At 42.2% G+C, this 22,055-nt stretch overlaps 1 protein-coding gene and 1 long non-coding RNA gene across 3 annotated transcripts in view; one reads left to right on the forward strand and one right to left on the reverse strand.

Annotated features, from left to right (window-relative positions):
- LOC133163725 (uncharacterized) overlaps nt 1–17,193 on the reverse strand; it is a 95,934-nt gene extending 78,741 nt beyond the window's left edge. The window contains exon 1 of the long non-coding RNA XR_009716438.1: nt 17,055–17,193. This is a non-coding gene — a long non-coding RNA (uncharacterized LOC133163725). The remainder of the gene's footprint in view (nt 1–17,054) is intronic.
- On the forward strand, nt 470–10,822 carry tbx3a (T-box transcription factor 3a). 2 transcript variants are annotated; one of them, XM_061293919.1, is made up of 7 exons: nt 470–879; nt 1,928–2,210; nt 3,269–3,415; nt 4,167–4,243; nt 4,582–4,739; nt 5,732–6,387; nt 10,326–10,822. In XM_061293919.1, exons 1-7 carry the CDS (start codon nt 470–472, stop codon nt 10,782–10,784), a joined length of 2,190 nt encoding a protein of 729 aa, XP_061149903.1. In that variant the 3' UTR covers nt 10,785–10,822. The 2 variants fall into 2 exon arrangements, with proteins under 2 accessions (XP_061149903.1, XP_061149904.1); XM_061293920.1 differs by having other exon boundaries at nt 1,928–2,195.
- Nucleotides 17,194–22,055: the final 4,862 nt, after the last annotated feature.

Here is a 22,055-nt window from a genome sequence, read left to right on the forward strand (position 1 = left end):
GGGAGCGCGGAGCCAGTCGAGGCAGGACTCGGGAAGCTGCGAGGAGGGGACAATTCCCAAAAAAAAAAAAAAAAAAAAAGGAAAAACACAGCAACGCCGACAAAGCCAGCCAGGGGGAACGCGCTTTTTGTTTCTCCTCTTCTGGTTTTTTTTCCGTGTATCTCCTTGAAACCGGGAATGGCAACGCAGTGAAGAGGAAGAATGCACCGCCGTAAACTCGAGTGACGCACCCGAGTCGGTTCGTGCGTGTCTTTTCTTCATGGGGAACATCTTCGCCTTTTGATTTTTGAATCCCCTAACTCCCTCCCCCGAAAAAAAGAACAGTGGACGCTCGTCGGATGCTTCAAGTTTGAAGGAGGACTTCTTCTTCTTGAACATTTCCCACCCCTCCTTCTCCTCTCTCGTTTTGATTTCGCATCGCGTCCAAAACACTCCAAGCCCACGTCCGCACTGCTTGCAAAGCACTTGGATGAACTTCCTGATGAGAGATCCAGTCGTCCAGGGCTCGAGTATGGCATATCATCCGTTTATACCTCACCGGGGTCCGGAATTTGCCATGAGCGCCATGCTGGGCCACCAGCCGCCCTTCTTTCCGGCTCTGGCGCTGCCCCCCAGCGGCTCGCTGTCGCTGCCGGGCGCCCTGGGCAAGCCGATCATGGATCAGCTGATGGGGGGAGCGGCCGACTCCGGGCTACACTTCTCCTCGCTGGGCCACCAGGCCGCCGCGGCAGCCGCTGCCGCCGCGCACCTCCGGCCGCTCAAGAGCCTGGAGCCCGAGGAGGAGGTGGACGACGACCCCAAGGTGCACCTGGAAGCCAAGGAGCTTTGGGAGCTCTTCCACAAGAGGGGCACCGAGATGGTGATCACCAAATCCGGAAGGTGAAGCTCGCTCCGCTGCTACTTTGAAATGTAGACTTTAGAATTGAGAAGCTAGACTCGGGTTTGGGGAAAACTGCATGGAGTCTCTCGCTTTGAAACCAGCTGAATAGTAGGTCTAGGTTAACTCTAAAAACAGTTGGGTCAAAAAAGACCACTGCTTGGGTCAATTTGACCCCGATCTTTTCACAAAACATCCCCAAAATTAGTTGGTCTGCATGTACATTAAACAAAAATTTTGGATGACAGTAACATCTCAATTGTGCCAACTATATGGGTTCATTTGACCCAGTTATTTTTTTCACACAAAACAAACACAAAAATGTAAATGTGGGAAGAAAAAAAAAATAACACACAATTATTATTTATAAAAAAAAAAGAAAAAAAAAGCCCGTTGCTTGGGACAGTTTGACCAAATTCGTGTGTTTTACTACAAAACAATAATTTTCTGATGGTGGAGGTTTTTGTATTTTTGGGGTTGTTTTGTGCAAAAGAATAGAGTTGGGTGAAAATGTAGTGCCTCTTTACCCATTTATTATTGTACCCAACAGTTCAGTCAAATTAAAAATATTTTGAAAAACGAAATTGGATTGTAAGAGACTGTAACACCTTTCTGCACAACATGCACTTCATTATTCAATTAATACAAATAAGCGATCTTAATGTACTGTAGCATTAAAAAGGGAAGGGGGTTGTCCTGCAGTAATTAAGTCCCCTGTAAAGCTTTGTGTACACACATTTACACGCATGCGCACACACACACACACGCACATCACACACACACGCACGCACACACAGATTTTCTCCTTGTAATCCCATCATTCATTTCGCTAAAACTTTACACTAACAGATCGCACTTTCAATTGTGTGTGGTGTGTGTGTGTGTGTGTTTAATAATGACTGCTGACTTGACGCTTGTGTACGTTACGTGCAAAGCGTATTTACATGTGGTCTGCAGCCTCTTTTTTTTTTTTTTTTTTTCTATAAACATGTAATCCAAACGTATTATTTGGTACTAAATCCTCGCCTGAAAATGTGCTGTGGCGTCAAGGCGGATGTTCCCCCCCTTCAAAGTGAGGTGCACGGGCCTGGACAAGAAGGCCAAGTACATTCTCCTGATGGATATCGTGGCAGCCGACGACTGCAGGTACAAGTTCCACAACTCGCGCTGGATGGTGGCTGGCAAGGCCGACCCCGAGATGCCGAAGAGGATGTACATCCACCCGGACAGCCCCGCCACCGGGGAGCAATGGATGTCCAAGGTGGTCAACTTCCACAAGCTCAAGCTCACCAACAACATCTCTGACAAGCATGGATTTGTAAGTTCCACTAATGTATGTCCATTTTACTATTTTCTTACCTTTATTTATTTATTTCTTTGCACAATCACGCAGTTGATAAGATATTTGAGATACAATTTGGAATACTGCATGAACAAATTTGATGTTGTATGTGTTTTGGACCACAATATTAGACACAGCAGCAAAACAAAAAATAATCTAATGAATCAGTTCACGTGTTTTCCTACTAATTTAATTGATTAAGCGCTTTGGAGCACACACCAGTCATTTTATTAAGCAAACCGGCACAATCTAATGAGAATTAGTTCACGTGGCTTTGAATATAATAACTACTTGGTGGAAAAAGTAGAAGCTCACACCCACACTGTAAAGTACAAAACTCAATTTGATTTTTTTTTGGGGACAATAATTGATGTTGGAAAAACTTTTTTAAAAAATACATTACTGACATTTATGGAAATAATTTTAGTTAACACAACAAAGCAAGCAAGTTATCCGTTCCCATAACAATTTGCTGAGTTGTTTTTAGCAAAAAGTTGGAGGACGATACGATTAAGGGACAATAAGTTCTGGTAACTCTTACTTGTTGTGAAATTGCGGGAAAGCCCATTCTTACAACAGCAAAAAAAAATGTTTTTTTAATTGAATTGCTCAACTTGAGATTTAATTAGTTTGTTGACTTGAAATTTTTAATCCACTCACTTTTTTTTTTTTTTTACACTGCACTATAGCCACTAAATTACCAGTAAACTATTTTTGTAGCACGTTCTCCCGCTCAAAATACACAATCATAAACACACGTCTAATAAGTGAGATGGGAATCTAAAAATCTGACATCTATTAATTTAACAAGATTATTATTTTACATTTCCAGTCATTACTGCTGTTCCTAATATTGTGGTTACATCATTTTAAAAACGCAATGTCGCGTTACTTTTTTAAAAGGAACGCTTAACCCCGAGCGCTTGCTATACGATGCGATATACATTTTTAATGCAACGGGGTATTTTTTCCCACCCCCACAGGATGACGGATTAATAACGAGAGCGGTGTGTATACATAATTCGGGCTGTCTATTGTGTGTTTGACAGACCATTCTGAACTCCATGCATAAATATCAGCCTCGCTTTCACATCGTGAGGGCCAACGACATCCTCAAGCTGCCCTACAGCACCTTTAGGACGTACGTGTTCCCCGAGACCGACTTCATCGCGGTGACTGCTTATCAGAACGACAAGGTAAATAAATAGAAGAATTTAATAAATAAATCGACAAATAAATAAAGAAAGAAAATCAGCGCCCCCCGCTCCCTCTCTCGCTTGTTGCATGTCCCATTCATTCGTTTTGTTGTCATAAAAAATGAAAGACCTGCTGTGGGGAGGAATGTTGCACATGCAGGTTAGCATGCTTTTTTAAAAATTTAAATCACGTGGAAGGGATTTAGTAGTGGCACACACACACACACACACACACACGCATTCATACACACACAGATGGTCGCGCGCTCTCGTTTTCGCTCTCGCTCTCTCTGCATGCGCAAAAAATAAAAGGGTTGGGGGAGGTTGAGAAATGGAAGGAAGAAAAGAAGAAGGGCAACGCTCTGCGCATGAATGGAGAAATAGAAAAGGCTTTTCGTGTCACACTATACGCTGTGTGCTCGCGTTAGAGTACGTGTGTGTCCCCCCCTGCGGTGATATGTGAAATCAAAGACACGTATTAATTTACAGGCGATATTAAAACAAAATCATAACTGCAGTCTTTTATGAAGGGGGGGGGGGGGGGGATAGTCACACTTCAATGGCAACGAGTCTTCGCGTTGGAGGAGTTTGGCGTGTAAATATTGTAATTTACGCACACGAGGGGAAACTCGCTTTTGTGCTTGCCTGTTTTATTTGACGACTATGCTTCCTTTTGAATTGCGTAGAAAGCGCCCGCCTTTTTATTTATTTATTTATTTATTTATTTTATATATGTATTTTTTTTTTGCAGATAACTCAGCTTAAAATCGATCACAACCCTTTCGCCAAAGGCTTCCGTGACACTGGCAACGGCCGACGGGAAAAGAGGTAAGTCAGAGCTGCTGCTGCTGCAACGACAACAACAACTAAATAATAATCCCGTTAGCTGGATTAAAACGCGTCAAAGCGTCAAAATTGACCCTCGGGGTGGGAGGGGGGGGTTGCTCTCTTTAAGCATGGCAGCCTACTCCACGCTGTAAACAGTTGCTGCAAGATTGGAGCACGGTTAATTAATTACCTCGCTTTTATGAGCAGAACACTCACACGCGGAGCTTTATTGCGCATATATGAGGAGAAATGGAAGTGCGGCGTTTGTCGCCATGGTAACGCCAATTTTTTTTTTCTAATTTTGCAGAAATATGAAGGTAAATTGTGTTTTTGTGCAGGAAACAATTGGCCCTGCAGTCTATCCGCTCGTACGAGGAGCAGCAAAAGAAAGAGAACGGAGCTTCGGACGACTCCTCCGGGGAGCAAGCGCCCTTCAAGTGTTTCGGTCAGGCCTCCTCCCCTGCCGTGTCTACAGTGGGACCCCCACACCTGAAAGGTATTCAACCGCGCGTGGGTTCATTTCAAGGGGGCCAGATTGTGTTGTTATATTGTAAATTGGGTCGTCCATTAGCGCCAATGCATTCAAATTTAACAAATAATATATTGGGATTTTTTTTTTTTAACGGTCAAAAGAACGCTTAAGAATTGTAGGTTGGGTGATGACGTCATCGTCTTCTACCCCGGATTCTGACAGCTAGGAGGTCACGTTATTAGGTACGCTGGCACCGTCAGATAGAATACAAGAACAACTGATTGGCCATAAAGGTATCTATAGATAAATACTAATTAAAAGCAGATTTATTTCACTCACAGGACATACCATTAGGTACCCGTCTAATCAGCTTCATCGCACTTCTGCTGGTTAATTTTCTGCTATATATTAGAAAAGTATTCATATAACGTCATTCTTGTGCTTGCCGTTTGAACTGTGCTGTCATGTTGAGAAGTGTTTCTATAATTTTTGAACGACGGGGCCAAAATATTGGAAGCATGGAATGAATAACACGTAAAAAGTAACATACACGGACAAAAATGTTTGTGCAATAATGCCAGTCAATATTTTTTATGACTATGGTAAAACGTATTGGCACGTAACAGAGCCGACTCGCGCATCCATGCATGGGCCCATCATTTCTGCGAATAAAATGGATTGCTCATGCAATGTTGATTTTACTTTTAGAATGAGCATTATGGATTAAAAATGAAACGTACACGACAAGAGCTAGGCAGGATTGATTTACACAAGAGGTTCATTCACACAGCACAAAGTGAGTAGTAAATCTAGGAATCCTAAAAGTAACAAAAAAAGGTGACAAAAACGGTTTTAAAAATAGACATTAAAAAGTGGACTAGTAGTTTTACACCAACCCAATGCAACACATATTCAGCAGGTGCTTAGTTTGTTTACGTCCTGGGCCAGCTAATTATGGTGGAGCTTCAATTTAGCGACCTGTTGATGTACTGAAATCTTTTTGGGGGGGGGTGCAGACTTTTGTGACAGCGACGAGGACAGCGACGACGAGAGCAAAGACGGCCACGTCAAAGACGGTCCAGACTCTAACAAGATTTCCACTACGACGGAGGACGCCAAAGAGCACGACACTAGCCCGGCTAAGGGCCACCTGTTCGGGGTCCTTGGCGGCGACCCCCCCGGCCGAACCCGCGACGTCGGCAGCCCGAGGACCGATCGAGGCCGGGGGGACTCTCGACAGAGCCCCATCACCGTCATCTCCAGCACCACTCGCTCCGGGGAGGACGTGAAGAGCCCGAGCCTGGACCCGGCCAAGGAGGACGATTGCCGGCCGCCGGGCAAGGACGCCTTTGCGCCGTTGAACGTGCAGACGGAGGGCCCGCACATGGTCCCTCACAGCCACATGCCCAACTTCGGATTTGCCGGCGGCCTGACGGGACAGCAGTTTTTCAACCACTTGGGGAGCGCGCACCCCTTCCTCCTGCACCCGAGTCAGTTCAACATGGGCGGCGCCTTCTCAAACATGGCCGCGGGGATGGGCCCCTTACTGGCCGCCGTGTCCACGGGAGGCGTGAGCACCATGGACACCAGCAGCATGGCCTCCTCCCCTCAGAGCCTGGCGGGGGCTTCGGGCCTGCCCTTCCATCTGCAGCAACACGTCCTAGCCTCGCAGGTAACCCAAAGATCACAATAAAAATTCTCTTCTGTCTGAGGGCACAGCATGTGAGCACATGCTTTTACTTATGTTTTTAGATAAACATAAATGTTCTAAGTAGGGTGCATCAAGTATGGCCCACTTTATTGGTGCACACACTACTAAGATACAGTTTTAAAAAAAATAAATACAGCTAGCTATTGTACACCTATAAGCACAGAGCTAACATGTTTACAAGTGATCCAATACAGTCTCATATTAATATATAGCTACTAGCTAAAATATGCTATTGTCTAAATCTTCCCTACCAAAGACAATCCTCACCTGCTCATTGAACAAAACAAGTTTTATGGTGCCTGTGTAGAACTGCAGAACTGTGTTGCCCCTGTGGCGAAACAAGGTGAGCAAAAGCCTCAAAAACAGGTAACGTGTCGGTTCGCCACTTTATCGTCCGACACGTCGTCAAGGCGTCTCGCTCGAGTACAGACGTGAGGAATTTTAATACGCATTAGAAATTCTTGAACTTAGGCAAAGCTGTTTACGTGCAGTTGCAATGCCGCAGGGAGGGTCGGCCCGCTCGGCAACGGGACGTCGTTTTGCAACGCGCGTACACCTCTGGGTGTGTTAACACGCGGCGATAAAAATGTGCGAGTCTGCAGAAGGCGGCGCACACGCTTGTTTTGATCTACGCATGCAGTGGAGTGCGGCGCAGGTTGCCATGGCCCGGGGGCAAGACCGTTACCGCGCCCCTGATAACCCTTGGATGCTCAGCACTCCTGCAGTCGATTCCACTCGTCCGACTTTGAGGCTCTTTGGCTTCTAGAAAGACCGACGCAATCGACGTCGAGTGTTTTTAATCTCGACGTTCAATAAAAGGCTCGCCATTTACATCCGAGGCCGAGCGTATCGACAGCGTCGCTTACTCTTGCCTGCCGGAGAGCTTTTGATGGCGATGAAGAAAATGTCGGCAACTAGTTGGAACACAGCAAAATTGCGCGCACACGCGCAATTGAAGGATTACGCGCGTCGGAAACAATAAAAAGCAAACACGCAATTTACGGATTACGAGAGTGGGATTATACATTTGCAAACCGCAATTTCCACGAATGGGCCGCTCAGTACGGAAAGCCACTCGGGTCGCGGGAAGGGGAAAATATGGAAAGTGGCATAGGCGAGATTTTCTCTAGTGCAACCCTCCATCGTCCTTTATTCTTGTATTATTTGCTGATGAACCGTTCTGAAGCAAGTTAGCAATTTAAAGAGCGTGTGTGAAACTCTCCAAAAACAAAAGGCATCAAGCAATCAGAGGCAGAAGGCGCGACTTTTATAAAATGTCCATTATTTGTCGCACGCAAAATGAAACTTCATTAGGAATCAGGTTTTTTTGTCAAATGATATATGAATTCACACAAGTCGTGGCTTCTATCACCAATTAGTTGTTTTTCGTCGGGTGTGGTGGTTTCATGTGCATTAAATTCGAGGCACAATATGGCGGCAGTAATGGTCTATTTTTTTTTTTTTTTTAATGAATGACTGTCAAGTCAAAGTGAATTTTCTAACAAAATATGGTGTGGCCAAAAAATCTTTACAATCCCAATCACTGCAGATGTGTACTCAGACAAAACACGCAACCAAAACAATGCTTGGTGGTTCTCACACACGTCTCCAAAATGCTGTTGAGCAAGGAGGAAACTGAAATGATATTGATACGTTGCCAAAGATAGAATGAAGGCTGCTTTAACGTCCTAACGACTTAATAGATTTGCAGAGGGTGGGGCACGCAATGTCGCAGCCAAGGAAAACACCTACAAAACAGGTGTGAGATCCAGGATTTGTGTTGTCGACTTTTGTCAACACCCTGAGACCAAATGGTATTGTCTGGCGATCAAAGAACTGGCCCGAAGATAGAAACCGACCATATAAAGGCAGACACGATTCAGATTGTGCAGTTGGTGAAAGCCGAGTGACAAATGGATTCATTTAAGTATTTTTTTTTCACTTTCGTTACCGGTGCCTTTCAAGGAACTTCTTTTGTTTTGTCTAGTTACTGAGCGCTGTTTTGTTTTGGCATTTGTGACCTTGGCTGCGTTACATTGTGTCATTTGACTAAAAAAAAACTTAATAAATCTACAGAAGCCTTTGTGTTACAAAGAGTGTGCACCATTTAACCTCACTCTGTTGAAGAGCTTCTACATCCACATTTCTCAAGCAGTTCTCACCGTTCTAATTTCAACCAACTCCAAAGATTTAGGCTGTGTATTATTTTTCTCATTCCAAAAATAGTCTTCCCACAACTCCACATTTCACCCCTTGAAAAAAAAAAATACCCCATTGATTCCCAATGGGACATTCTACAAACAGATTCTCATCGTTCCCATTCAGATTTCTCACTGTTCTGCACATTCAATTCACCCTGGGAACAATTTTCAACACACCAAAATTCCCACATACCAACAATTCCACGTTTTATTTTCTCACTAACATGGTGCACATTTTTGCCTTTTGCCACATCTTTCCACGGAAATAATATTTTCTAATATGGCAAAGAAAGCTATTGAGGTGATTCCTTCAGACATTTACCCAATTTCCACAGAACTTTGTGCCATTATTGGCTAAATGATATCTCAGATTTTTATTCAATTTCCAAGAAATATGTGCCTTTATTCCAGCTCCTTTATCCAATTTCCTTAACAGTTTATGGAAAGATATGGTGTGACCCAAAGCGACAAATGAATTAGATTTTCGGTGTGGATGTTGAACTTGAAAAGAAGATTCGGACTTCCTGACATCTCCCTTTACGTTGAAACGGATGCGCCACTTGTATTGATAAACTAGAGGCAGTTGGTGTATCATTTGGTGCTGATTTTCCTTTGCGGAAGTGTTCAGTATCTCTACACAGAGGCCTCGACGTGACATGGTTAGGTTTTAAATTGCAGCCACGAAACACTCATTTGTGGCCACAAAATGTTCGTTTGTGGCCCTGAATTACTCATTTGGAGGTTTAATGTCATTCCTGTGAACAAGTTGAACATCTCAGAAAGCAAATGTTGCTAGAGATTTCAATCTGATATGTCCCTTCTGCTTAAGCAACTGAAAAATTAAATTATTAGTTTGTAGTCGGTAGGCACACTAGACCTAACTTGTGACCACAAATTGTTGCGTATCTAATGACTCAAACGTTTAATACAGCTGAACTGAACTTTGGCAGTGACTCTTTCATGTACCATAAAAAAAAATAATTTAAAAAATGAGCCCGCGTTTCACTCGAGGCATACGATGCTTCACTGATCTAGAGACTATCACCGTTGACTATTTACGTCGAGGACACACACATACACTCAATAGACTTTCCGCCAGCACGATGGCAAACTGACTAGAGAGTGCAGTCAATCTCCAACTGAGATGGGAGCGCCACTCGAAAATATGGACGTGGGCACCCTCTTGTGGTGAATAATATGATGATTGAAAGTTTGCAGCGCGCTTCAACTTTTATTTGTCAAATTCGGTAGGTTGTTTAAAAGTATTTTTTCGAGAACTGCGAGATTAATTTTAATATGCACTAAATGTTAATTCATTTTAACTGGGCGCTGTTGAAAAAAAAGTTGGGTGAGCTAAAAAATTCAAGGCAACTGTTAATCTTGATAAAACTTAGTTGGGCAATTCAACTAAATATTTTATATTTTGCTGTTGTTAATTTTTATTTTTATTTTTTTACATAAGATTGAAGATAAATCATTTCTACTTTAAAGTTGTCCCAACATGTTTTAGCGGAAAAAAGAATAAATTGCAGTTTTTTTACTGGTTAATAAATTGGCTGTATTAAAAATAGATTCTAGCTTCATTCTAATACGTACTCAATTGTTGAATACAAATAAACTGTGCTTAAAATGTAGTTAAAATATTACTATTTTGGATTTGAAAGAAAAAAGTTTTTTCTCTTTTTTTCTGGGTTTCAGGGTCTGGCCATGTCCCCCTTCGGAAGTCTGTTCCCCTACCCATACACGTACATGGCGGCGGCCGCGGCCGCCTCCTCCGCAGCCGCCGCCGCCTCGTCCTCGTCGTCCCCGTCGGTTCACCGGCACGCCTTCCTGAACGCGGTGCGCCCCCGACTCAGGTACAACCCCTACTCACTCCCCATGACGGTACCGGACAGCACGCTGCTCAGCACGGCCGCGGCTGCCGCTGCCTCTGCCTCAGCTCTGGCGCCGCTGGGGGCCGAGCTGAAGGGGGACGTGCTGGTCCCGGCCAGCCCGGCCTCGGGCCAGCTCGACTCGTCCACGTCGGAGGTGACAAGTCGCTCAGTGTCGCCCAAAATTGGTGCCGACAAAGACGGCACCAACGAGCTGCAGAGCATCCAGCGCCTCGTCAGCGGGCTGGACTCGAACCAGGACAGGTCGAGAAGCGGGTCGCCCTGAGGGGAGGGGAGCGCCCCCCCCCCTCCCGCCCCCTCTCTTACCCCCCCCCCCCCCCGCTTTTCACCCACACACTTTTTATTTCTTGTCATTTTTCAAGGCGTCCCAAAACCCTTGAAAGACAACAACAGGAGGACTTTGTTCATAGCAGGGTTTTTTTTTTTTTTTTCAAGAGAGACATATTTTAGTTTCTGAAATGCACTTTGGTTTAATACACATCTGATATGTATTTTTTCCTTTTAAATTAAAAAAGCAACACTTAACCTGTCTTCTTTTTTTTTTAATACCGTACAAGTATTGAAACTGAAAAGTGGTCAGATGAGAGACTTAACGAATTGAAGTTGCTGCTGTCTCCAAACTGCATCATACACGACGAAATGTTATGTTTTTATGATTATTATTATTATTTCTTTTACTATTACTTCTTCCCAATATGCACTCTGAATTTACACATTTGATTTCCACTACCGTCGAACATGACCTACCTTTAAGAGACTGCTGTATTTTCTTGTACTATTTCGATTTGAATGCCCCGCCCCCCTCAGAAAATGCATGCGCCCCCCTCCCCCTCCGTCTATCGTGAATGTTCTTTAAAATAGTGGAGGAAATTTTTTTAAAAAAATATATATCTCTTTAATTGGATTACTGTTCTTTTTAATTTGTTGTTTTTAAATCCAAAAACTGCTTTGGGTAGCAAAGAGGTCCAAGCGTTAATGTTCAACGGGCAAAAGGAAGCCGACAATTCAAAGTAAATATAAAACAACAACAACAACATGAAAGGTAGTATTGAGTCTACATGTACATATGAGTATATAAAATATTTATGTATAATTATTTCATATTGTTGCGTGTAAATAAAAAGTAGTTTGTCCTAGGGATCTGTTGTTAATTTATTGTGGATATATATATCTATGTAATGATAGTTTTGTGGCTATTATCTTTTTGTTGCCATCTCCATTTATTAGCCCTCCTTCTTGTCCAAATTTTCAAATATGGATTTTATTCCTCCCTTAATATCCACTCAGCTAGTTACTCACACTCATGTGCCATTGTATTTTTCACTTGATGTCCGTGCGTGTGTGTGTGTGCGTGCTATTCAACGAATGAAAAAGGCAACAACCAACGCACCGCACTAATGGCTTGAAACACCTCCTTTTTTTAAATGTTTAAAAAAAAAAAAAAAACATTTTTTTAGGAACGCAAAACAAGTGTTAAAGTTTGACAAAAGTGGATTTATTCTGTTATGGAAATTTGTAAACCTGGTCGTTAAAAGTGCCGTATAATCTTAAAGAAAATGAAGGTTTTGTTCTCTTTTTTTTTGTTTTGTTTGTGTTTCTTATACGTTGGGTTATGTTGTAGCCTCTCGGATTTTTTGTCTAGTTTACAACATCGACATCGTGTTCTTGAAAGTTTCAATAAAACATTGAAATGTTGATTTTTTTTTTTTTATAGCCGTGTCATTTTACACCACGCACTTGATCACTTGATTGATTTACCTGACTGCACATTTGACACAGAAACTTAATTCAATTAATTTCAATTGACAGAATTTGATTGTGTTACAAATGCATTTTTCATTATATATTGTTACAATAACGTTTGTAATTGCTTCGGCAGAGATTTTGTTACGTGTGTATATTTGAGGAGGCGGCGATGGCGATTCTTCTTACAAAAACGGTCAATGTAAGCAAACAAGGCTTATAAAAAAAAATTATATTAGCACTTTCGAGTGTGACTTTGAAAGAGGAAGGAAAACCTGTCCTCTCCTTTTAATGGCTCCAGCTCAGAGTCAAGAGTTTATCAGGTGTCTATCTTTATTTGTATGCAGTCTGGTTAATGTGCAGCGAGGCTGGCGCTAGGGGACAGACGCAAACACGACGCGCTCTGTCTCAAGTGAGGCCCGCCCGACCGACCGACCGACCGCCCGGACTTGACTCGGGTTAGGGTTATTGCTCACCTGGCGCCCCTCTTGCGCGCCTATCTGCACTTTATTGCAAGCCAGGCGGCGAAGCGTCTGCAGTCCGCTCAGCGCCCTCTAGCGGAAGTTACCTGAAAAAGGCGTCTAATTGGACCGGGGGATGACGAGGGTTTTTACGGGCCCTGTAGTCTTTTAAACGGATAACTAAAGGTATACTAAGGACAAGAAAAAAATCAATGTGTATAAACCCAAAACTATACAAAGTATGTCAGAGAAATTTCAGGACAGGTGTCACACACAAAAAAAAAAGAATCAGGCCCCTTGGGCTTGGGAGAGAGAGGGTTGGAGTGTTTTAGTTTTTTTTGTTTTGCTCCAGCTATGTTCTTCTCGGGTGGGAACTGTCAGATGCCCAGGGCATTGTGAGCAGGTGCCATCATGGCCAACACCTCGTATTCTGGAAAATATTTCGTGATTTTTTTGTTCTCGGAAAAATGCATCTTTATTCCTGTTACAACACACCTCTTGTTATTAAAAAAAATCATGCATGGACGTCAGATTTATGTGATATGTCACAATCATCTAATATAGCTTCTTATTGGCCCGAAGCTAAGGTATGAAGGAATAATTTGCTTATCGTGCTTGATTTATTAGCCGCCGGTCCCTATTTATGTTTTTTTTAAAACATTTTATCCCTAATTACATTTAAGAATTTTAAAGATCCCCGAGGGTTTCCAAACCTGATTGTACAGCAACCTACACAATTGTGGTTTGCAGTGTTGCATCATCCCGAGAGCAAAATTGTCTGGCCTCAAAACAAAAAGTCTAAATGAGTTTACCAAATGAATGGGCGCAGTTGAATGATGCAAGATAGTTCTGACTGCACCACCGCAAATTCCATCCTGAGAGCTGACTCAGGTGAGATACCAAGCAAAATTGTCTGGCCTCAAAATTGAAAGTTGAAATGAACCCAACCCGGCCGGTTCAACAGGTTGTGGCCTCTTTGGTTCAAACAAGTGACAGGTCACTTGCGCCATCTGGTGGATTTGATCCTTTTTTATAAGTTCAGTATCTAACAGAAAATGTAATATAGTGCAGTATCGGTACGTGTATGATACCGCACTGTACACTTAGGGTACTTGTGATTTAGCAGGTGGAATAGCAATGGCTGGAGGGTGCCATCATTTTTCATCAGTGCTACAGGAGGGTAAACCAGAAGTATGACAAAAAAAGATATAGACAAAAAATGTTCACTTATCCCTGCGAATACTGTATAGTACAATAGAGGAAAATTATACAGCATGCAACAATACAGAGTAATCTCGCAGCAGTAAGAGCAGCGGTGGATTAGCTCTTTGCCTTTTTAATGTGTAACGTTAGGATTTGCAGTGGATAAACACCATGCCGCCGCGGAGCACTGCATGTGATCACACTATGACCATGCTCCCGTCCGATGAGAACACGGCGAGAGAGTGTTTGAAACATTTGTGAAGGTTTAAAGTGCACAGATGGCAAACACTACAGACGTGCACAAAGGCAGATGGCCAACAGTGGACTGGAGGTGGCTGGACGTAAAGTCCATGAGTGGTGGCGCCTTTTAATCTACGGCTGGCAGAACGCGTACGGCTTACTGGCCCTGAGCCCATGCATTGTTACATGACGAAGATTATTGTTATTATTATTATTGTTATCTTACATGAGTGCAGTGTGGCTGATATAATCTCAATACTAGTCATTATGAAAAGAGTGCAAGTGATACTGATGGGAGATTTATTTTAAAAGAATTTAAAAAAAACACTTGCATTTTAGCGGATGTTGTGTTTAATGTGCATTAAAGCTCAATCTCCACTTGCCTACAATAAATATAGCCAAGTCACACGGTTCAGTTGACCTTAGCACGGTTGGACTGATGAAATTATCCGTGAATGAAAACACTGATTGTAATCTACTGTATTTCTCTTTTTCCTGCAGTTGAGACTATCCACTGGAATAGCGTGGCAAGGCTTGGCATGGTATGGCATTAAAGAGAGAGCGGGAGAAAGGGAAGGAAAAAAAAGAGTTTTCAAGCTGTATTAACGTCGGGAGGTCATGGTTTGTTCTTTTATGGAGCGGCAGCACACTCTAGCGTCCAGAAACCGTTACTACAGCACATTGTGCACTTTTTTTAAAACTAACTAATGCAATGTTTAATCATATTACATTTGGAAGTAGAAGAATAGTGTGACCTTTACTTTAATTTGGGCATCTACCAAGCTCATTGACTTGAATATCATTTTATCGATTAACATTGATATCGATATTGATTATCGGGTCGGAGGGGCAAATACGTAACTGCAAAGGATCTTCAGATACACCAGGAAGTGACACCGACCGATACCAACTTGACTGTGTCAAAGCGCAATGAAAACATCGGTTCAGCCCGCAGGATGTTTGAAGAGAACAAGCCCGGGAGGAGTAAAAACAACTTTGGTGTTTTGAGATGTCGGAACTGATGGCTAGGATGAGGTTACACGGTTGTCTCCACGGGTGTGGTTGTCAAACGTGACGACTTCTTCTCAGCGATGATAGGGCCGAGCTGTGTCTGGACCCGTACGCGGAGCCCACGGTCTTGTTCACGTCCGTATGCTTGTCATTTCAAATAGTAGCTTTGAAAAGGACGTGTGACAGCTAAACTACTACAAACAGCAGTTTGGTTCTTCTACACTATATACTGCAAATTAGCATCGCGGACATTATCCGCTCCTATATTGCAGCTAACCCTTTAAAATGATTTTGTGCTTAAAATATTAGAGTCGTTTTTTTTTTTTATGATCAAAATATATTATCAACATTTAAATATATTAACTACACATTTTCATATTGTACATGTCCTCCCACCCTCCGCCAGGACTGATGAAAAATTGTATCCACCTCCAGCACTTAAGTTGCTGATCTATTGGGTACTAAAAGACCTGCAAGTAATTCCCCACGTTACGGTATTTACCCAAAAGATTTCTTAGAGATGGACAAAGTCAATAACGTGTGTTCTCATGAGTCTATAATGGATTCCACGGCTGTCCGTATAGATGCATAAGAAATGCACGTGTACAATATCTGGACATACTTTGGTCATCATTTCAACACTCCTCCGCATCTGTACCTGACTCAAAGCAGAAGGCCAGATGTAAAGGAAAAACGTCATGTGTGGCATCACTTCTCGTTCTCGGCTCACAATCTGCCCTTTACGCGCATTTCACTCACTGGAGCTTCTTGGAAGTGGAAATGAGCTGTGCGGACTAGGAGAAGACAACCAGCGCTCCTTTCAAGAGCCTAATGGTCTGCAACATCAGCCTCACTTCATACGCAACCACCACCGGCACATGAGACGAGCGCCCGCCGCAAAACACTGACAGACGCAGGCTAAACGATGCTACAGGCCGCCATGGCACGCAGGGCGACGCTTTGAACTAACCACGCATGGACCACATATGATAAAATGGACAGATGCACTTCCAGAAAAATACCAATCCCTCCAACTCTAGGATTTCTTACAAATATTTGTACACTGGTATACGTTGCTAATATTTCAAAAGAGCAAAGCCAATGAACGTCATTGAGTTGTAGTTGGCTAGGTATTTTACATACCACTAGAGGGAGCCAGAGTACTAATAATGATACCTTTGCGAGAATCACTGAGTTTGATTAAAATATGTGACAAATAATTAAAAAAAAAAATAATAGCCTGTTCCAGAGTGTGTACAGTATAGAGTTCGCGTGGGGGAAATAACCTCATTGTTTTATTTTCTAAGAGAAAAGGGTCACAACTCAAACTCTAATAAACACAAACACGGACTCACAGACAAAGTTTGGCTCTCAAAGCTCACATTACACCACCAGCATCTCTCAGAATACATTGTGGTCCCACCACTCCGTCATCAGTATGCAAAGATCTTACGACTGGCACTTACACACACACCAAAAACTTCACGCACACACAGCATGCATGGGTTCCTTCTTATAAATAGCAGCAGCAGCTACGTGGCCTGAGGCCTCTCATGGTACCCCAGAATAGCAGCGCGATGAATCAAAGAAGACATTCAGCGAACCGCATTGGTCACACTTCCCACAAACAGGAAGTCACACAACAAGCAAGCACATGTCTGAGCTGCAGCCAAACTCAAGTGTCCATAGCAAGTTCATTCAAAACTAATCATTGTGACTTTCCAAAAGAAAATGCATTTGGAGTCCAAATGCATGCAAAACACGTGACAATTGAATCAACACCATAACACACAAATTGAGTCAGCAGACGTGCAAATTTTTATAGCCGTAAGATAAATTATTTCTTCTTTGATAAATTAGGAAGTCAGCATTCTTACCGGCTGTCTTGGTGGCCCCGAGCTGATTAATCCTTTGCGTTATCCTCCTTTTGTTTTCATTTTAAAATAGAAAAGCTAAATAAAATACTGACTCCAAGTAAAAACATTACTTTTCAGCGGGACTTCCACAAAGCCAGTGTCAGACAATCAAACAGAGGCACTTTCACCTTGCTGTTTAAATTGCCCTTGGTTCCGCCCACTACAGGTAAAAAAACCCTCAAAATTCAAAGACACCCAAATGGTGGATGTTGAATCTAACATCAATATATGACAATATTTAGAAGGAAACACCTTCAAGATGATATTTGGACAGATTCAAAATACAGATGCAAAAGAGACATTTTTTTTGTCCAAATCAATGACACACCCCTTCATCCAATGCACACTTGGTACGGTCCTACAGGTAGATGGGTCATGCTGATTGGAGTAATTCTGTCCATTCATTTTTGTTATTGAAAGGAGGTAAGTCGATTTGAGGCTACGAGAAGAGATGCAGTGCAATAACAGTGGATTCATAGTTTAACGCTATCATCTTTATTCCCTCTATGTTTGGTGTCAATTTTAAAGTAAATTTTAACTGGGAGAAAAAACAACAACTTGAAACAAGCACGCTTTGCCTCTTAATTGGGAAAACTGCAAGCAACTGTAACATGGATACTTTAAAAAGTTTACCTGTGATAAACGAGGGTTCACTATAATTAAAAAAAGATAGGTTTTAGTTGTTTTCATATACCAGAGAAACCTTTTCTGGATGGAGCAAAGAGTCAAGGTGGGATTTAGAAACGGCCTCGTTTATAATTTCTGGATTTGACAAGCGTCGTAATTTGTGCATTTGAACATGTCGAGGTTTCGAGGTGCCGTGACCCCACCGAGGTGAGACGTGATGGCCCCCAGGCTCTCCCCTCCACTCCCCCACCCAGGTCTGTGGATATTAAGAGGGGACCACACCGCACGCTTCCCATGGTCGTTAGCTGGGTTTTTACACGCCATGTGTGCGCCACGACGCGGCCACACTTTTCGTATTTATTTCGAGTGACCCCAAGGGCGCCTATATAATCACTTCCACTGATTCCCAACAATCAGCTATATATGCTGCAGGAAATGATCACTTTTTTCTTAATTCGTACGAAATACAGTAATTTACGACGACTCATGTATTATAGGTGACAGGCAGGACAATTAATTGCTCGTCCGCTAGATGGCAGACAAAAAAACAGAGTAACCACATTCATGCAACAAAACAAAAACGCGTGTTCACGACAAGGAAATTTGGCAGGAAACAGTCAGAAAATGCAGATATTACATCGTGACATAGATATGAGTGCAGGTTTTCAACGTCCCTGCAAACTAGCCACTAATGCAATGAATGAGCTATTTCGAAAGTACAACACTAGAGGGCAGCAGAGTACAAGACATATGGCTCAAGTCAGGCGTTGCCTCACTTGTGTCCAAATGAGCTTGCCCTTTTGTGTGAAGGAATTTTCATCATATCACATTAGAGATTGACAAGTTCTGACAGAAAAGTATTAATTTTGTTGCCCTAATAAATATCTAAACCCACCCCTTGCTCGTTTCTTTGCATTTGGGCTAGCGTGGGGGATGTCGACCGAGCTTTGCGTGTCTCTGTGTGTACTGGTGCTGGCTTGATCAGGAAGTTGGAATGTGGGTCCCCGTGTGTGTGATGTGATTGTTTGCAGGAACATGTCAGCCCCCCGGCTCGCTCAACCCGACCACCAAAAGGCCCGCCCAGTCACCAAGGGCCGAGGCGTGCCACTCGGCCTGGAAAAGTGGACCTCTTGTACATCAATATGTACGTGTGTGTAGGCGTGTGAATTTGTGTGTGTACCTTTGGGCCGCGTGTTGCCATGGAGGCGCAGATAGCTTATCATGCTCGTCTTAGTCCAATAGAACAAGGGTGAAGTCATTCGAGAGGTCACAGTTCACAGGCCCTTGTGTGGCCAGGCTGGCAAGCTGGATTGGAAAGAAGAGGATCAATTAGAAGAAAAATGGCCGCAGGCTCATTCAAAGTCTTCTTGCAAAAAGCTAATTAATGTCACGTTTCCACACATCCTTAAAGACAAATGCTTTTTTTTTTTTAATCAAAATTTCATCAAGTGGAGGGTCAACAAATGCAGAATTTTATTTTGTCAGTTTTGCACTTCCATGCTTGCCTGCCAAACAATATAATAAGGGGTGACGGGGTGAGATGGGGGTACAAGACCCAAATGGGCTTTTTTATTTCAGAGTTTTGCACCTTAATGCTCACCTATTAAAAAAAATGATAAAAATGAGGAGAAATAGAGTACAACCGATTGCCTTTTTTTTCTCAGTTTTGCACCACGTCTTATTTTTACAAAAAGGAAAACAAATACATTCCTTTCTAATTTTGACATTTCTGCACCACCAGGCTTGCTTACTTAAAAATATACCAAAATAGTTTTCCCCTAAGTTTTTAAACTCCATTCAGACCAATGTTATATGTTAAAAAAATGGAAGAAGTTGGAGGTTGTCCAAATGTTATTTTCAAAGTTTTGCATCTCTATCTTTTCTTACTTAGCAATGTCACAAAAATGGTGGCAGAGAAAAATTTTCTTGTAAGTCATCACAGTTGTCTGCAGAAGAGGAGAAAGAAGAGAAAAAATGCCATTTTACAGACTTTTGTACCCCATTGACTGCAAATATAATATTTTTTCCTCACTTTTTTATGAAGTATTCATCACATTAGTACCATTTTGCTTGGCTGCTAAACAATAGAAGAACAAATTGAGAAAAGCAACCTAAAAAAAAATGCTGCTAGACAAACCAAAACATAACAACAGACACAACAATAACATTCATTATCATTAGCCTACTTCAGCATGCATACTTCCTGACATTTTTGTCTTACATAAAGCTCAGGGAATTTTCTAATTGGCGTGCCCTGGCTCAAGGAAGGTTCCAAAACATCCGACACTGCAGCCGGTCCACAAATGAGCGAACATCAACGGCCTGTTTGGTGCTTATTCCGTCACCTGGCCTAGCTGACACTTTGTTTTTGCCTCCCGTCCATATTGGCTTCCACGTGTTGATATTTTTGCAGGCGGACCCAAGCAGTCCTGCCTGCAGCCAAAAAGTTCCTGCAAGCTGCCTGAAGACACACGTCAGAGCACAGCCAAGGAGGTAAGGAGCACCTCTTGTAAGTATATTTTAGTCCAGTGTGTGTGCGTGTGCGTGTGTGTGTGTGTGTACTGTTTTTGATTAATCCATTTTTAAATGAGTGTGTGTGTCGCACACTGACAGTTTTGTTATGAATTCATGTGATAGAAATTTTGCGCGTGCAGTCGCTAAATGTTGGCCTTGTTCTTGTGCGCGGTTGTTCAATATTAGACTGAATGCTAATTAGTCTGCACACATTTATTTTGGAGGATTTGTGGATTTGAAAGTATGCACAAGCAAAGTGACTACTTTTAAAATGGGGGAGGAAATAGGAGAGCAAGCAATACAAGTTCAATCTTAATGCGCGCGTCATTTCGCAATTAAGGGACACCATGTGATTTTAAAGCAAACGCAAATTATGTAAAATAAACTAGAGTGAAGTCTCTAGGGAAATGATTTTCTTACCTAACCCTAATCCTAAATGTGAGCGTGCGCGTGCGGGATTAGATTTGCGCGCCACGTGTCACGTGACATAAACATGCGCTCTAATGGCGTTAGCGCAAAGTCGCTATAAATGATCAATTAGAATATTTGATTTGTGCCGAAGGTGCAGGTTTTATTTATTTATTTATTTATTTCATTACCAAACAAAATTTTAAAAGGTTTGAAATTGCTATTATGATATAATACAACAATTCATATTCTTCTCTTTTTTTAAATTAATTGTACTGGCAGTGTTAAACTTGTTCTTAGAATGACTTGATTGGCATCTACTGAATTACAATTATGCAATTTAAATTTCAACATGCTCGTTAGCAGGTTTACTGTCTTTTTTCTTTTATTTGGGGGGGGGGGGGCAAAAAAGTTAACGAACAACTGTTGCACCATACTTGATAACGCGTTCGTAACTGTTTATAGCGCGCTCATCACAATATAAAACCTATCGCAACAGATCACGTTTCGGTTCCAAACACATCTAGGAAATAAGAAAATCATCAATTTGCGTACACATTCAAATATATATTTTGCACTAAACGGCGCGTTCGGAACAACTTGGGATAATCTGAATTGTGCAGCATTTCTTACTGCAAGATGTTCTCTTTGCATTCTATGATAAATCAACTTTTTGCTCCCAAAACGTAAGACGTAAATGAAATAATCAACAATTACGTAAATAATTAGTACAGAAAGTCAAAGTTTGGTGTATTATGATTCAATATAAGTATCAAGCACAACATCCTGCATGCATGATCAAATATTTTTTTTTGCCGTGTGCCGCAAAACTGATGTGAAACCTGAACACCTAAAACGGCCGTTTTAAACCACTTCATTTGTTTGTAAACGGAATTGGAGTCATTGGGAAGTCTTTTTTTTTTAACAACAAAGTCTAGAAAAAACATGATGCCACCGTTTGTTTAATGCGACACGCGCGTGCGCGCGCACACACTCACTCTTGAGGTATAGCCCTTCAGCACACTGATGCGGTTTGCAAACTTAAAAGGAGACCAGGATCTCAATTTAAAACGAATTTAGGGCTATATAACCACTTCACATCAAAAATGTGCATGAAATTCTAAGTCACCATAGGAAAGAAATCAGCTAGTATGGCGCTTAACTGTGGGTGCGGTGACTGCATGCCATCCGGCCAAGGGTTCGAATGTTAGTTGGGGGCCGATTATAAAATTACAAACTGAGGCGGGCTATTTATTTGTGGAACGATTATTTAGTGCGTTTTTTCCATGAAATTTTAGTATATATTCAACTATCTTTTATTGGGGCGAGACTATCTATCTATCTATCTATCTATCTATCTATCTATCTATCTATCTATCTATCTATCTATCTATCTATCTATCTATCTATCTA

This window comes from Syngnathus typhle, linkage group LG12 (genome assembly GCF_033458585.1).
Source record: "Syngnathus typhle isolate RoL2023-S1 ecotype Sweden linkage group LG12, RoL_Styp_1.0, whole genome shotgun sequence".
Lineage (NCBI taxonomy): Eukaryota > Metazoa > Chordata > Actinopteri > Syngnathiformes > Syngnathidae > Syngnathus > Syngnathus typhle.